Below are 17847 nucleotides of genomic sequence, written 5' to 3'. Positions count from 1 at the left end.
GCATTTGTATGCTTTTAGCCCAGTGCTCCAAAGCAGATAAGCAGCATCGGCTCACTCTCGCTGCAGCGCTTATGAAACTGAAAACCGTAGCTGTGTCACTCAAGCTAAACCAACACACACCTAAACCGCTGCTCACAGAGATAAAGTTCAGCCATTCCCCACTGGATGAACATGCAGTTCAGGAGCTCAGAGGAAATGAATGGCAGTGGCAGGGTGCTTTGACATGGTCATGTTTACAGAGGTTGATGAACCTGCTGCAGGATAATAAATGAGTTTCAAAGGCAGAGACGGCTTGAGGTTGAACCAGGGCCCAGGCCTTTAATGTTTAACCCCTTTTTTTGTCCTTTTGTACACTTCAGCTGGTTGCCTATGTTAAGATAATGGGGCACTTATTGTGGTCACTTATTTATTATTTTTGAAAGCTGAACAGCCCCTTACTTTAAATAAAGATGATGTATTTTAAATATACAGTGCTTAAAACACCACGCAGTGTAAGGTGTTTGCCACCACTGCCCTAAATTAATAGTAAAAAGCTGACTACTAAAACACTTTCGTGTTTCTTTATTGGTTAGTCAACCAGGATGTGTGAGCTTCAATCCAAATAATATCTTTAATGCTAAAGTATGATTATTGTTGTAATCCATTGGTTTTCAAATGTACTGTTTTACAAAAAAAACAGGGAAAGAAGTAAAGCCCAACATTATTTTTGATTGATAAATTACAGTTATTTGTTAGTGTATCTGAACGCAAAAATATGTCTTGTGTTATTTGTTATTCTTGATAAGTTTCTGACTTCTTGGAGAATTCCAGTTTTCTGGCTCAAATTTGGGAATAAAAACACAATATCAGTTTAAAACCCCTCAATCTGTTGACCTTATAAATTTGTTAGGCACTGTATGTTTTAAAATGGACAGATAACTGACAATGATGAAGAAATTGTCGTACACAATTGGAGTGGCTTTCTGACTTTTGGTCTTCTTTGACTTCATTGTTTTCCATTCCATCTTTCTTTGTTTTCTTCTTTCTTTGTCATCTTTTCTATTTCTTCAGGTACTTTTATGGCTCATCTACTTTTGCCATTTTCTCCTTCTTCTACTTCATTGTCTTTTTCATAATAAACTTCCTCCTCCTTTTTCTGTTATCTTCTTCAAGTTAATGTATTTCTTCTTAATTTCTTCTCATTCCTTCTTGATCTTCATGACTTTCTGCCTTTTCATATTTATATATTTTACTTGCATATTCCTCATTTTTTCCAACCTTTTCTTTATTCTTTTCCCTTTTTCTCGCCCTCTCCTCCCTTTTTTTCATCTTTTTCTTATTAGTTTTCTGTTCACTGACGTTTTGTTTCTACTTTAAAGAGGTATACAGTTCCCCTCTTCTTTTTCTTCTTCTTTTTTTTTCTTTGTCTCCTAACATTGTCAGCTAGATGCTGAACCCTCCTCATGATGTTCTAGATGTATTATACAACTGCTTTTTAAAGCTCCTGTGAGGAACTTTTAATGTGTGTTTAATGCGAGTTCATTTTGGCACGCCCCTGTGGACAAAGTGGTACAACTTTTTTCTTTCTTTAAAGACTTAATTTCAAGAGGCTTTTTATTTTTACAACATCACAACACAAACCCATACAGACATCAAAAGTAAATAAATCAATAAGAAAATAATAATAATAATAATAATAATAATAATAATAATAATAACAACAACAACAACAACAACAACAATAATAATAATAATAATAATAATAATAATAATAATAATATGAAATGATAATAATAATAATAAAAGGAAAAAAGTACAACCTACCTTATTTCAACATAAAAATAAAGGTTTTATCCCTGATGGTCTTGTTTGCTTTTGTAGCTCATTTGTTGACATCAACATTGATTTTAGTCTGTTTAAAATCCAGAAAAAAAATTCACAGGAGCTTTAAGAAAAAATGAATCAGTACTGTTGGAGACAACAGTTTATTTGAAAAAACTCAAAGACCATTTCCCCAAGAGCAGTGCACTCTGCAAGAAGAACAAATAGGAAACACATTCTTCCACTCAGATACACGACCTTTGGGGAGTGTGCACAGTGAGTGCAGTTTGACAGCTTCATGGAGCTGCAAAAAGCTCCTTGTTTCCCTGCTCTGTGGGAATGGCTGGGAATGTGAACTCAGTGAGGCTGTGTTCATTGTGAGGCATCAGATTTCAAACTTTTCGGTCTGGCAGAGCTCTGAACCTTTCACTCTCTCTCCCTCACCTTAGCTCGTAGAGAGTTCACCTGTTGGGTGTGGTGAAAGGAGCAGGGAATGTTCCAGAAGCTTTTCAACAACTGAACACAACAGCTCTGCCTGCTGGTTGAACACCTGTAAAGACAGACAGACATTTGAACTTGTCGTATAGGTCGTGACATGTGGGAAAGTCTGTGAGTGCAACCTAGATTTCCTCTTCACTGATTGTATTCAATTCACTGACAGAATTCATGTGGATGTGTTCCTACAATTGTGTCAAACAACTCTATATGGAATCTACACACTATTTTATATCAGTAGCACAATGGCAATTTTTTAATACAGTTTAATTAGATTCAGGCTTAAAAAGCAAGTCTAATCCAAATTCAGAGAGTGCAAATTGCTGCTTCACAGTTGCATGCTGAGCAGATGGAAATTTCCTCTGATCCGTGTATGCATCTGAGCAAGCATGAAGTGTGCCTCGAGGCGTTTACTATGTGTGCACAACCTCAGAGAGAGGTCCCGGAGCGTTTGGATTTATTTATAACCTGTTTTTCATTTTCATCACACCATGTCCAGTGTTTATCCCTACCTGCGGCTCCTGTGTGTGGCTCCTTGTCTACGCCTCAACCTGTCTGCCCCTGTCCCCCAGGGAGAGACAGGCCAGCTTTAGCTTCAGACTCCTCCTGGTGCCACGAGTGGAAATATAACACCTCACTCTGAGCTGTGACTTCTCATAACACAAATCAGGATGAAGAGAGGATCCAATGCACATACAGCTGCTGCAGCACATATAGCTCATATGCTCACTGATAAAGTTGCTTCTGATGGCACAAGGATTTATTTTCCCTTAGAAAATGTGCTGATAACTCTGTTGAGTTTACATTGAATGGATATGCACTGAACCCTGAACATTTTTCCCACATTGTCAGGATAGTGCGCATGTGTGTAAAGAAACAGCTGAATTTATCTAGACTGTGTCCTGCCAGCCCCTCAGTAAATTGTCAGTGTGTAGTCAGGGTGAGCTGGTGTGAATGCTGAAGGTAATGGTCTGGAAAATTCAGCACAAACAAGTAGCCGCGTCCATGATGTCATGATGTCAACACCAGTGGTCTGTTCACTGTTTTCCAGTGTTACAGACAAGTCCCAGCACACGTGGGAATATTAACACAGGGACAGACATCATCACAGAACCCTCTGCTCTATACCCAGTTATCTCTTCTCACTGAAAACCTTATTTTAAGTTGTGAAAGCAAATCCAGAATACACTAGAATAGCAGTCACAGAACGCAGACCTCCACCAAGCATATTGTGATTGTCACCAACACTTTAGTCCTACTTTAATGTTATACTCCCTTTCAGCAGACTGTCTGCTACAATTTGGTGTTAGTTGCAGGTTTGTACCATAATTTGTTACCTGAAAGTGTTGAAATTTATGATGACCCAGTACATATTTCATATTCTGGATCTTAGTATCCAGAATATTGGCAGGATCTGGATTGTACTTTTACATCTGTCAGAAATTATAGTGACCTTGTCTTGTATTGTTTTGCAAAGCAATCCGACCATTAATCGTGGAGTTATATGCACATATGGTGAAAACAGCCCTATCTGATAAAGAATCCTTTAATAAACTCCTGGATCCAGACGGTGATCCGGATTACCTCCAAAATTTATCCACTTCTTCCTTATCCCATTTTGAACATTTCCTGAAAAATTAATCAAGATCCGTCAGTTACTTTTTGAGTTATGTTTTTCACAAACAAACAAACTCTTCCAAAAACATAACCTGTTTGGTGGAGGTAATAACTGTTGTTGTAAGAATCAAGTGTTGTATTTTTCCAACCCCTGAGAGTGAGATTCTTTTTTCACTGAATTATTTTGATTACCCCCTGACAGATTTTAGGCTTTTGCTTAGAATAACGCCCAAATAGAATAAATTTGTGAAAGTCGAAAGAAGCTTTACAGCAGTTACATTACCCTTGATCAGGATGGCACCTTGTGTACCTGCGTGGAAGTCTAGTTTTGAGTCTTAAGTTTAAGTCCCTGGGCATCAATATGGTTGGGATTACCTTCTACCTCCCTGCATGCATCTCTCCTTCTTTAGATGAACCTTTTACTTGTCAAGCTCTTTAACCAAGTGGTTTACAAACTTCTCTGCTGCCTTCTCTTCCTGCAGATTTTAGATGTTGCTAAAATACAGAAGTGAAAAAAGAACATGTCACCTCTACAGAGAATCGATTGCATTCATTTCTTTCAATGATTTTCTCAAAATGACTTTTAACCTCCATGGTTGTGGCTTATACTACACACTGTGGTCTCTCTTCCGTCCCCGTCTGTTGACAGGTTGACTAAATACAGAGCATGTTGGCTGTTTTGCGTGTCATGCTCATCCCCTCTTTGATATTTCCTGTCTGCCTCTCTGTATGTCAAAGGATGATCTGTACATTTTGACGCCTCTTTGCTTCAGGCTTGTTCTGAGGAAATGGAGGCTTTTGTAAAGAGGCGTGTTGCCTTGTAAGAAAATGAATGTGTAAACTATGAAACATGCCAAGTGTGGATTGAACCGGGGCTTTAATGACCTCCTCTTTACTCAGTGCCATCTCTGTCAGTGCAAGGTGTCATTTGATTGATAATGGTTCATGAGTTCAGGAGAGAGATTTAGAAAAAGCTAAAAACTAAATTCACATGTCTTCAGTGTGAAAAGGTTTCTATTCTTTGTTATAAATGTTCAGCAGCAGAGATGAGGATGTCCTGGCTGCAGCCTGGACTGCAGATACAGTAGGCTTTCAGAATCAAGAGGCCCGTTGTGTCTTATCAGCATGCAGCCTCGCTCGAGCCTGTGTGTTGTATTCCTTCTCGGAGCGGCACAATCCTCTTATTGTTGGCAGCGGAGGAATGCTAGCTACTAGCTTTAACTTGGGCTGACTCTGCAGCAGCTTTGTACAGCAGGCTTAAGTGATGCTTTGTCTTTGGTCTTCTGTTGAAAAGTTGCCTTGTCTTCTGTGTCCAAGCACTGACGCTGACACATTACTGGAGCCTCCTCTGCCTCTTTTGTCCAATTTTCAACCCCCTCTAATTTTCCTGAGGCAGAGGTCTCTGCCTTTTGTACTGTACATCAACTAAGTGATTGTTCTGCCACAGATAGGCCAGCAATGGGATGGTACAGGTTTATGTCCTCATCTGAACTCTGAGGATATATTCAAAGTATCTTTCCCACTTGGAAACATTAAAATACCACATCCTCACTGAGATCTCATGGTTTTTTGTGACCTTTGAACACAGTGTTTCTGTATTTTTCATCCTTATTTTTCCCCTACAAATGGTAGTACTTGAATTCTGTTTTCTTTGTTTTCTCTTCAGGTACTGCTTCATCGTGACGCTTGGCTACCTGATACTGTGTCAGATCACACGTGTCTACGTCTTCGACTATGGCATGTACTCTGCAGATTTTACAGGGTAAGCTGCTGCACGCAAAGACCACAGAGCAAATTATGATCTTTATTCTTAATAACAGACTATAGGTCTCTGCTGATCCTAACTTTGAAAGCCTCATTGAGAGAAAGAAATAAGGCTTAAGAGAGAAGTTTCAAGGAAGAATCGGTGGAGTATTAAACATGTCTCAACCAGTCCGAACTAAACAGAAAGAAGAGCATGTCACACCTCTGCGTCCACATGAGGACGCGAATAGCTATAGTTCCTCCTGTTGGTTCACCCTTCCTCCAGACTGTCTGACAGTTCTAGCAGACAGCCTGTACTCCCAGCAGGCTAGGTGAGGGTGGCTTGTTACTTAGCAACTCAATGCAAACCCATACTGCCACTGAGAGGGCAGAGATTTCCCTTTTCTCAACGGCCTCTACTGCTCCTCTGTTCTGCTGGAAAACATCAGGTTCACATCATATAAAGCCCAAGTATCTGCTTTTCTTACCAGGTGTGTGCTATTCCACTCAGTCCACATCCACACATATACAGTTATTTATAGAAATTGTTTTTTTCCCTCTATTTTCAATAAAAATTCTGTCCACACCATTGACTGTTTATAGAGTAGACAACATAGCTTCACCATTTATCATTGTACGGTTTTGAAGCCGAGTGACATCCGGGGCAAGGGGTGTCACTCAAAAACTATCCAGCCAATGAGAACCCATTCCACACAAAGCCCACCCACTCAAGAGGTTTGTGCCAAAAATCGCAATTAAAAAGTCAGGTAGCGCAAACAAAAAAGCTGACATTGAGAACAAAAGTCTGATCATTGAGAAAAAAAGATATAACTGTAAACAAAATAACTAATGATAAGAAAAGTAAAAGTCTAATTACACAAATTTCTTGATTACAATTGATACATTTTTTTGCTTGAGTTAGATTAAATCTCTTAAATTTGTATATATTTTTTGCAATTTAATTTTTTTTGTTTGATTTTTTTTTTACACAAATCTAATTCCATTTAATAAGGGGGTTTTCTAAAACACAAGTACGAGAGAAATGGGGATTCTTTTCAGCTGACCTTAAAAAACCACTAAACCCCCTCTTTAAATACTTTGATGCTTTCAATTTTTGTATATGTTACTACTGCAGAATTTCATACTATTAACTTACATATTTATGTTTCAGGCCCATGATGGTCATAACACAGAAGATTACAAGCCTGGCATTTGAAATACATGACGGTAAGACTAGCATTAAGTTTCTCTAAAGCATGTGTGGTTTCCGTGCATGTGCGTGCATCTGTGTGTGTCTGTGTGCACAAGGCAGGAAAAGAAGTGGCAGATGTGACAGAAGTGAAAATGGTTCAGTTCTCTTTGGAGTTTAAAAACAGATCACATGGCAGCTTTTCTGAGGCCAGTAGTCAGCTCTGCCAATGGACTAGTGAACCAGAAAGAGAGCATGAACACTGTTATGTAATGGGCCAGTGACCAAGTATGCACACTAAATCACCCCCCCACCTCTCTGTCTGTGTAACTGTGCATGGGTTGACTTAAAACACAAACTGAACACTGCCAATCATTAGATAGTAGGCCTTAAATCATTCATCAGCTGCTTTTTTGCTAAAACAGCACAAATGCTAATGAGGCAAAAATAAAAATGGAGACTTTGCACAAAATAAACACGTGTGATGAAGCATCGAAAGGCTTAAAGATTTAGAAGATAATGTTTTTTCTCTCCCACATGGACTTTTAAGTCACTTTGAGATCCCCTATACTGAACACAATCAGCAGTGGGTGAGATTTGTGTGTTTTAGAGTGTGTGTGCCAGCAGTGTGGAGCTTTAGACTCTGTTCATGTCACTGGTTCTACTTGCAACTGTGAGTCTAATGAGAAACTAAGCCTGTAATTCCCTATCTAAGAGAACTGTCACACCCTGACATCCACCTGCTGTTTTTACACAAACACACACACACACACACACACACACACACACACACACACACACACACACACACACACACGCACACGCACATAGTAGCAGATTTCTCTCTATATATAATTTAATACAGTTCATCGCTGTTTTTTCACTACAAGTAAGTGATGATATCCAGTGAACATTTGGTTTTTAAATTTTTAATATTTATGTATTTATTTATTTATTTTCTGGGTGGAAATTAGAATTCTGACTGGGAGAGTGAGAGCACAGGTTTTATAAGGTGCCGTAATGTTCAAGGCAGATTTCTTATCGAAGTAATGTAAGAGTCTTAATGGTGACTGGAGAAGCAACATGTTACTAAACAAAGCTTTGGGTGTGATGTATTGTACTGAACTTTACATGTTCCTTGTGATGCAACACTACAGGCTGTAACTGTAAATGAGCTGAGGTCTCTGAGGTCTTTAGTCAATGAAAAAAACACAATATGAGCAGCTTTCACTTCTCTTTTCCATAAAAACAGTAACCTCTATCATACTCTCTTGTCTGCTTTGAATATTTTCAGTAAAGAGCCAAAAAACAGGTTTAATCAGAGCAGTAAAAGAAGCTCTGTTAAATGATGAGCTTAAAGAAGGTTATTGGTTCATTTACGCGCTCTCTTTAACAGGTCAGAAAGAAATCAGTGTCTGTCCACAACTGGAACATAACCTTTTCAATTTCCCAATATGTGTGTTACAATACAGCAGGATACATGCGATACACTTAATATTTCTTTTTGTTGAAGCTCCTGAGAGAAGTTTTCAGCTTGTAATGATCCTCAGCAACAAGACTGATCATTATTTCATGATTTTCTCTCTGCTTGTAACCACTGCCTTAGGGCAGGTGTCAGATAAAGTGGTTTGAAGTATGCTGTCAAAAACAGTGTGTATTGACATTTAACACTCGAGAATTCTCTAGGGGGAAATGATTGACTGATAAAAAAAGAACTGAATGGGTTCTTTTTTGCTGTTTGAAGACATACAGGACAAGATCAGCAAAGATTTAAGAGGTGCAGCTTTGACCAGACTCGACAAAAACTGCTAGCTTCTCATACTTTCAGGAGTACATGTGTGAGGATTTGGGGTGTTTTTAATGAATGTGTCATGTGCCTGTTTTGATTCCACTCTAGGTTTGACCAAGCGAGATGCGCAATTGACATCCAGTCAGAAATACCTTGCTATCAGGTATGTGACTCAGGTATGTTTTTACTGCTTCAAATGATGGGTTCATTTAATAGGGTTGGATTTTTAAAAAACAAGAAGCAGCATAAATTCGGCTCAGTAGACTCTCTGTAAAAGAAATGACTGTCTACAGCTTTGTTTTCGACAGAGAAAATCTCCACATAGCCACCCTCCCCTCTTCTGCTCTCTCTGGTGTTGTTTAGTAGTTGTTAGGCTCTCAGTATCCAGGATACCACACATTTACACTACTCTGGAAATGCCCTTCCTTTTGTTTGTCCTGTAATGCAACTGTAGTGTTCTGATCCTGGCTGTAACCACTGAAAGCATGCAGGAACAATCAAACAGAGGGATTTTAAGGAGGAGGCCAGTTGCAACTTTAAAGCTCCTGTGGACAGGTTTAATTAATAATAACAATGTGTCCATGTGACCAATAAAAGCAAACAAGAACAGAAGCACAGAAACAAAATACTTTAATTCTCATTTGTTTCATGTCTGATGAAGCTACTGTGTGGGTGTTAGAAGAGGGGATTAATAACACACTGCTGAAACATTTCTACTGCCATTAACCATTCTTGATGAGTTGTACATTTAACTGTTAAAAAAGGTTGATGAGTTTTTTTTTTTTTTTTTGCTGTTTTTGTTGTTGTTAAGAACCACATTTACTCATATCAAGGACAAACCTTGTATGTGCCCCATGATGCCAGAGTTCTGCTTTGTCAACAGGAGGCAGCAGAATTGACACAAACTAAAAGTTTCTCACAGGAGCTTTAAAACTAAAACAGGATTTCATAAATGTCTACCCCTCAAAATTATCAGCCTAAAAGATTTGAAAAACACTGAACTTTAGAGGCCATAAGAAGTGGTTCTCTAAACTAAGCCTGTATATATGACAGGGTTGGAAACTGTCACACTATCTCAAATATTTTCTATTTGCTTGTATCCCCTAATATTCCTGCTTGTGTCCCCAAAGGCGGATGCCCAGCCTGCTGGAGTACCTGAGCTACAACTGTAACTTTATGGGCATCCTGGCAGGACCCACATGTTCTTACAATGACTACAAGGCCTTCATAGAAGGCACAGGCTACGAGCCACGGCACCAGGAGAACGCAAACACCAACGGAAAGGAGAATGGGAAATACAAGCAGAGTGAACCCTCATCCAAGGTAAAGCCCAGGTTTTACTACTTAAATGAATTTGTGTGTATCATGTGTATCATCTGCAAGTCTTTAAGCAGAACAGATCAACTTTTTTAAGCTACTCCTGGTTGAAGATTTCAGAAATACTTTTAGCTGTCATGAAGATATATTGTGTAAAAATAGTGCATGTTAAGGGAGTGTGTGAAAAAAGCCAAACCAAAGTGGAGCTGCTTTAAAGGGGTGCAACAGAAACACTCAGGATTTAATGATGTGAATGTTATTTGTGTTTTTCTAATGCATAATGAATAAATCATTTAAATATACTCCTATATTTGGATGAGAATAGAAAGAAACAGATATCACTGATTATGAAACATGAGAGAACACAAAGGGCCTTGAGGTAATATGAACAAAGTTTTGGGGCATCAGTGTTTCTCCTCATTCCACTTTCGTATTAATATTGATCGCTTTTTGGGATAACAGCATTGTTACACCTCGTTTTTTTTCTCTCCACTCAGAATGACGTCATCTCCAAGCTGTGCACATGTGCCATCTCTCTGGCCATCTATCTGTCGCTCTGCAAAGTGCTCCCCGTGGAGCACGCCATAGATGACGAGTTCGTCAGCTCCACACCCTTCTACCTGCAGGTCATCTACCTTTACCTGGCCATGCTGGCTCTGAGACCCAAGTACTACTTTGTATGGACACTGGGTGGGTGTGATTGACATCTTATTTATTTCCAGTGTTTCAGGCTTTTTGAATCACGTGTTTAATCAATTATTAAAAGTTACATGCTGATAACTGAAGTTTTGCATGGCTTAGACCTGTGTGAATTGTATGCATATCTTGTTGCATATCTTGTTGCATAAGTTGCGTTCAATGCCCGATGATCTAAGTGGTTTAAACTCACTGAGCCGTTGTGCATGTGAAGAATTTGATTATTCTAAAAATACTCTTTCTAAATTTCTGAGATGCAGCTCTTGCTCTTACTCAACAACCTTTTTGCTGATGTAACAGTGCCATCTAGTGTTCAACTAAAAACTGTACCTCCTCATTCTTACTGGTGACAAAAGCATGTGATGCTCTATCTCCATCTGTTTTTAACACTGCTGCTCACACTTAATGTATTCTGAGGATGTGGAGCTGCTGTCCCTCTGAAGTGCTGTTGCTCTTGAATTGAGAAACATTTGTCCCCTTCTCCTGCAGCTGACGCTATCAACAACGCTGCAGGATTCGGATTTAATGGATACAACAAAGATGGCTCCCCGCGGTGGGACCTGATATCAAATCTAAGAATTCTAGACATAGAGGTAAAACTCTTTTTCCTTTATCAGACCTTTTTATCCAGATATTTTTTTCCAACTAACGCTTTGAAGTGTTGTGTTTGGATTCAATTCTAGTTTGCAACAAGTTTCAAGAGTTTCCTAGACAACTGGAATATCCAGACTGCACTTTGGCTCAAGAGGTAAACAACAAGGTCACCATCTGTGATTGGTGAATGTAAAATCTGCTGAGAAGTTTGATGAATGGCCTCCCAATAATTTTTATACAACAATTTTAAAAAATTCTCTTCGACTGGTTTCAAAATGTAAGCTCAAGGTTTTGCTAATCAGTAGTCACTAATTAATGTCCCTTTCTCTCCAGGGTGTGCTATGAGCGCTGCTCTATCAACCCCACAGCTGCCACCTTCCTGCTGTCAGCCATGTGGCATGGGGTGTATCCCGGCTACTACCTGACCTTCCTCACTGGCATCGCCATGACCATGGCAGCACGGGCAGTAAGCACACTCAGTTTTCTCTCCATGTAGCGTCTATTTATGAGTCTTAGCTTGTCAGGCGGCTAAGTAGCTTAGTCATTGCCACAAGTAAAATAAAACAGTTTGTAGAAAATTAGATTTGTTTGTATATCTCAGAGCTATTTACATTGAGTAATTCTACCTAGCAACCCAAAAACACAATATTTCTACCACACAGACAGCATGTTAAAATGTTAGGCCATAAACACTAATCTGTGCTAATCCATACCTCCTCACTTTAGTCTTGTGAAAGAAGCATATTTCTTTGGAGACAGTAGAGTGATGATACATAAAAACCCTCACGCTGTAATTCTAGATAATCTACTTGGAAAGGCTTGGCAGTGCCAGCACAGTACAGGGTCATTTTTATTCTGCTTTATCTAAAAGAGAACAAGGAGAGTGCTGACCCAGTTATCTCCACCGTCCACTGTCACAGGGACGCGTTCAGAGATAGTTTCCCCTGAAGAGTTATAAAACGGAAAAAGACAGCGACAGGGTTAAAGGAGAAGGATGAGCAGATTTTAAGTCATAATGCCTGCTGTTGTGGAAGATCTCAGAAACTGGGTCAAGCGGTTGAGTTCAAGTCTCTTTCACTGTAGGAAGCAATTTAAAGTTTACAGATTCACTCACTCGAAAACTATGAACTCACTGAACTCTTTTTTTTTTTTTTTTTTGTCTTCCAGATAAGACACAACATCAGACCGTACTTCCTGGAGTGTGACTCGCACAAAAGAATCTATGATGTCATCACGTGGGCATGGACACAGGTTGCCATCAGCTACACAGTGGTACCATTTGTACTACTTGCAGTTGGACCATCACTCAAATTCTACAGGTATGTGGGTTTTACTAAGTCATGTGTAATAGTTGGGGCATAAGGAGTGTATGAATGAACGTAGGGACCACAGTGTAGAAATGAACGCTTTTCCATCAGCCCGGTTTCTTCTTTTCAGGCTGTGTAAGTTAATGAGACAGCTTAACGAGTGCAGCACGGTGGGGATTGATGAGGTGGAAATTAAATGAGCAGCTTCAACATTGCTTCGCCGCCGCCATGAAATAAAGGCCGAACAATGGTCACTGTCATGCAGATGAGGACCGCTGGTGTATTAGCAAGTGGCATCTTAAGTGGGCATAAAACTGACTCATTAAAAGGCAGACTTATGGGAAAAGAAGGAAGAAGGGTCATAAATGTGGACATTTACATGATCAGGGTTAGTGGCATCATCATAAGACTGATCAGTCCTCAAGGTCAGCTTAAAAAGACAGAGAATCTACATCTAATCTAGCAGCTTTGTGACGCTGGTTTATTCAGCACAGCACAAATGTTAATATCTAACATGCTGACCGAGCCACAACCTTTGTTGGCAAAGACTGCACTGCCTGGTGTGTCCACTTGGTGCTGGCTGCAGAAGCCCAAGAACCACCACCAGGACAATTAGAATATTTATTTTTACAGCAAAAATTAATGTTAGCTTCATCATTATGAAAAGGGTTTTGTTTTCATTTGTTTATTTATACACACCCCACAGAGGGAAGATAATAAATTGCATCAGTTAAGTTGATTAAATAGTCAACAGTTATACATACATTTGCATAATCAGGGGCATGGGTTGACGAACAGATAGACTGGTTGACAGGAGAAGCCCGCCTCCTTGCTTGTTGTTGTCTAGGTTGACCAAAAGTTATGCTGAGTCAGCATTTTCAATATCACTGCGCTTTGAAATGTTTTTGCAGAAACTATAGGGTGACTAGGGTTGGTTACCTTTCACATTTGAAAAGATATGGTACCAATGTCGGGTACCTAGCAATCGGTATCAGCACTCAACTGTACAAATCTTCAGTACTTTTTTTGTGTGTATGTGGTAAAAAATATAAATTCTTAAATAATAAAATGTAAGATTTTTTTTAATTTAAAATATTTATTTTTCAATATATAACCTTGTAATGCTGTGTTCATGTCCAGCGTAGAAAATTGTCTACTTTTCTACTCCCTCATAGTAAAAAGGATGCGTTAAAGTACCTAAACATGGTACCTTTTGATTTTTTATTAATCGGTACCTGGTACTTTTGACAGAATTTGGTCGGTACCTATAAAAGTACCTTATGCTGTACCCATCCCTAAGGGTGATATCACAGATTGTCTATGTTTTTTTTTTGTTTATGCTACTGACATCAGCGTGTGTGCTGTGCTCATGAACATTAACTTATCTATTACTGATATAAAACACAAAAACAGACTAACCCATTTCTTGATGACACTGGAAAAATATAATGAAAAGTTAAAGGACAATACTGTTTCACCCACTATGGGTACTAGAACATTGGTTACTGTTGATTTTCTTCGCTCTGATCTAGGCCCGGGCCAATAACAAAGTATGCTGGAAGATATATTGTCAGACAATTATTGACGATAAATTATATTATTGACAATATTATTCTAAGACCAAATTAACCACTAATAAGAAAAATATATATTATAGTAATGCAATACACCCTTTCAAATGCAGTAAACGTTAATTTCTCATGAGTATCTTTTATGAATGAAATATTAATAACTTTAAAATATCCCCCCCAAAAAACAATAAAAATAAAACGGGCTCCCAGTAAAAAATGCACTTAAATTAAAAAATGAATTAAAATGCAGAATTTCTTTTGTGATGCAGCAAACTACACTCTCTACATGTGTCCATGTAAATGTTTACTTAACCAGCTAAGTCATTCTAAATGCTCAGAGTTTATGAAGACGTTTCTTCTCTCATCCACTTGACTTCATCAGCCTCATCAGCTTCATCCCAGTCTACAAAAACAAACATGCAAGCACATGGCGATATACTGAGGCCGGCAAAATTAACAACAACTTGACCTGAAACATGTATCATATATGTCTCTGCAGGTCTTGGTACTTCTGTTTACATCTCCTGTGTCTCTTGGTGGTCCTGGTTCTGCCTGTAAAATCGAGGCGCAGGCAGGCTGAAGAGCAGAAGAACAGCCTGCAGAAAGACTGCGCACAGGACGACCAGACAGAGCACAACAGCACAGACAACAACTGCAACCAGAAAGACAAAGCCACATGAGGCCTCAGGACAGCAGCAGCAGCAGGAACAGTGAGACCAACTGGAAAACACTGAGAGCTGGAGTGTATCGAGTTCGTTTACCTGACAAAAGAACCAAATATCAGATGTTTTGAAAATCCTGACAGAAAACACAACTCACTGCTCTGTCAGAAACTTCTCGTAGCAAGGACAACAGCTATCTCACTTCTGACATGGATAAGAGACCAGGATGTAACATAATGAGTGGTAGTGGTTACTTTACATTACATTAGTGAAAATGAAGACTTCCAAGCTGCCTTAAACCCTCTATGTACTTGTATAGTGAAGTAACATTTAGATGGTGCGCTGCAAGAACCCTGATGCAGTCTCTCCATCGTGATGTCAGGTAAAGAAACAGATAAAGAGCAGTATGTGGAGGGTTTTTGTCATTGTCTGGATACAAGCCTCGATTTGGTGGGAACAGAAGATGTGTTCACGTTAAAGAAACATAACCTTTATCATCAGCTGCCAATTTCAAACAGGCCTTAGGATCCTCCAAACATTGTTTGATTTCTATGTCTTTTTTAAGAATCTTTATTGAAGAGGAATTCACATTGTGTGTGTGTGTGTTTTGTATGTAGATGTTTGTGACAACACTATTTGAAATCTGTTCTCAATCTTTTTTTTTCCTGACATGAATTTGAAATTTGCCTAAAATAGAGTCCAAAAGTTGGAATTCAGGTCATGACCATCTCCAGCAGTGGAAGGTCTAAAAGAGGAGCTCAAGTGTTACTACAAAGAGTTGTGTTTCTTTTTTATATTCCTCATATCTGCTGCTTGTTTTTGTTTTTGTTTTTGTTTTTCACAAACATGACTCATCAGAAAAGCGTGTTTTTCAAAGGGAGTTTATTTAACCGGTTGTGATTTTGACATTTTCAGCTTAGAGATTTCTTATTTTGGGATCAGGGGTGTAATTTTGTTCTTTGTTTTCATGTTTTTCACACAATGTCTTGCCTGTAGAACAAGAGGATCCAACAACTAAATTAATGCAAGCCAATAATAAAGGGTAGAAATTGGGAAATAGTGCGTTTTTTAACCTGAAGTACAGTTGTGGAGTTAGTTTTCTGAAATCCCAGATTACTGAAACTGAATTAGATAACCACATTCACTCTAAGTTTAATTATTTGTTCCAAGGTTTTGTAGCCATAATAATTATAAACCAGTTGAATGTAGAAGTTTCCAATGAAGTGCACAGTGCATTAAAGCACAAATTGTGTTTATTCAGGCCACAATTCATCTAAGTGTGAAATTTATTTTGTCTATGAGGAAATTTACCGTAATGTATTAATGTGACATCACATTATTGTACAAAATTCAAAGGTATAGACCAGCTGTTGCGGTAAATTGTCTTTTTTTTCATATTGTGTGCACTTATGTTAGCGTAGAGAATATTTCAAGGTGCATTTACTGTAAGGTGCAAGAGACACTGGTCCCTTATGTTGTGTTGGTCCACAGCTCACCTAATGCCTTTCAACTAATCCAGTCTATACTCTTTATAACAGGTAAAAGTTCAAACAGCCACCAACTGAAGTTATTTCTGTTTTATTTGACATTTAGAATAATCTAGTCAAGATAATTTGGAATTCAGTACACCAACGCTAACCCAAAAAACACCTCTGTATTTTCTTTCTGTTTTTGAAGAGTAAGTATTCTGAGGATTACTGCCCAAATGTTTTTGAGATTTCCAACCCCCCCCTCAAAAAAGTTGGTTAATTTGGTGCATTCATATAATATAAAAATGATAAAGCAGCAGGGGTGAGCTTTGAAATGTGGTCCTCTTTTGTTTCTTTTTAAAATGTTCTAACATTGCATACTCCTGCCATAACTCTGTGTGTGTGCGTGTGCGTGTGTGTACCAGTGTTCGTGTGATCCGTACATGTCAGTGTGGTCTCATGTAAAACTATATGTGTAGCCTGGGCCCAGTGTAGGTAAGTGTGGCCCATCTAAGGGAAAAGGGGATGTCATTCTACAAAAACAAAGCGATTCTTGCACTGCATGGCCACCCAAACCAGCAGATCAATGCAAACTGCTCCATATGTCCAAAGTGCCAAATCAAGAATGGCGCGTTTTTGTTTTTGTGTGGATGTGAGCATGCGTGCCTGCGTGGGTGTTTGTGTGTGTGTGAGCATGTGTCCATGTAGTATGTTGTGTGTGCGCCTGTGTAACATAATGGTTATTTTTGTGTCAGAAGGAACTTTATTGAAAGATTTGTATAACAGTACATTAAAATTCTGATTTATGTGGCAAAATAAAGAGAAATTATTTTTAAACACTAAAACCTGTCCAAAACTGTCTTCCTTTGGTTTCATTTTAGAGATGAGCAATTTTACATTTTTTTTATTTTTTCCGTTGATGATGCTCATTTTCATAAGCCCCAAAAAAATAATAATTGTAGCATTTTCCAGGGCACCATCTTGCAGCAAAGGGACAAACAGCCCAATGCAATCTGTTTCTGCACTAGTACGGTGTGATAAAATGAACTCATGAAACCTTTTTTTCAATGCATTAAAGTGCAACCACTCAGTATTTGTTGGTAGACATGACCTACATTATGATACCGCACTGCAGAAGGTTCTTTTTACTATTATTCTGTTTTATTTCAATGCCAAAAGTCTTGACGTAAGACAGCAGAATGAGATGAAAAACCAGAACACGTTGTACGATACTATCAGCAAAGACTGCTTTGACCACAGGGGAGGACAAAATGAGCATGGTCTGTTCTGGCTCACAGAGCTGAGGCTGTCTTAATATTATGCTTTTACATTATAGTTAAGAGGAAATTCAGGGAGGCATATGCAACCTTGTAAACTTCAGCTGCACTTTTGCACACTTGAAATGTTTAGATATCCAACCAAAAATGGACCAATCAAAACCGGTTTCATACCCCACACATGGCATCAGCAAAAGCACCTGTCATCCTAGTAAGATAACAGTTTTCTGTCTTTGCCTGATAAGCACCATCACATTAACATGCTGTCTTATTTTTTCACCTAGATGAAAGCTCAATTTGAGGGTCACTGTTTTACAGTGA

General features: G+C 38.7%; 1 protein-coding gene across 1 annotated transcript in view; it reads left to right on the top strand.

The window, feature by feature from the left end:
- mboat2a (membrane bound O-acyltransferase domain containing 2a) overlaps window positions 1–17069 on the top strand; it is a 49259-nt gene extending 32190 nt beyond the window's left edge. The window contains exons 4-13 of the mRNA XM_074692524.1: window positions 5579–5674; window positions 6827–6882; window positions 8742–8796; window positions 9764–9956; window positions 10448–10640; window positions 11136–11239; window positions 11330–11394; window positions 11574–11706; window positions 12408–12559; window positions 14618–17069. Coding sequence (XP_074548625.1) covers window positions 5579–5674; window positions 6827–6882; window positions 8742–8796; window positions 9764–9956; window positions 10448–10640; window positions 11136–11239; window positions 11330–11394; window positions 11574–11706; window positions 12408–12559; window positions 14618–14798 — 1228 coding nt within the window. The 3' untranslated portion in view covers window positions 14799–17069. The remainder of the gene's footprint in view (window positions 1–5578; window positions 5675–6826; window positions 6883–8741; window positions 8797–9763; window positions 9957–10447; window positions 10641–11135; window positions 11240–11329; window positions 11395–11573; window positions 11707–12407; window positions 12560–14617) is intronic.
- Window positions 17070–17847: the final 778 nt, after the last annotated feature.

This window comes from Halichoeres trimaculatus, unplaced genomic scaffold, assembly GCF_033239565.1.
Source record: "Halichoeres trimaculatus isolate MK-OKI-2021-1 unplaced genomic scaffold, fHalTri1.1 fHalTri1_scaffold_17, whole genome shotgun sequence".
Lineage (NCBI taxonomy): Eukaryota > Metazoa > Chordata > Actinopteri > Labriformes > Labridae > Halichoeres > Halichoeres trimaculatus.
Note: the sequence above shows the minus strand (reverse complement) of the source record. Positions and strands in the feature narration are given on the sequence as shown.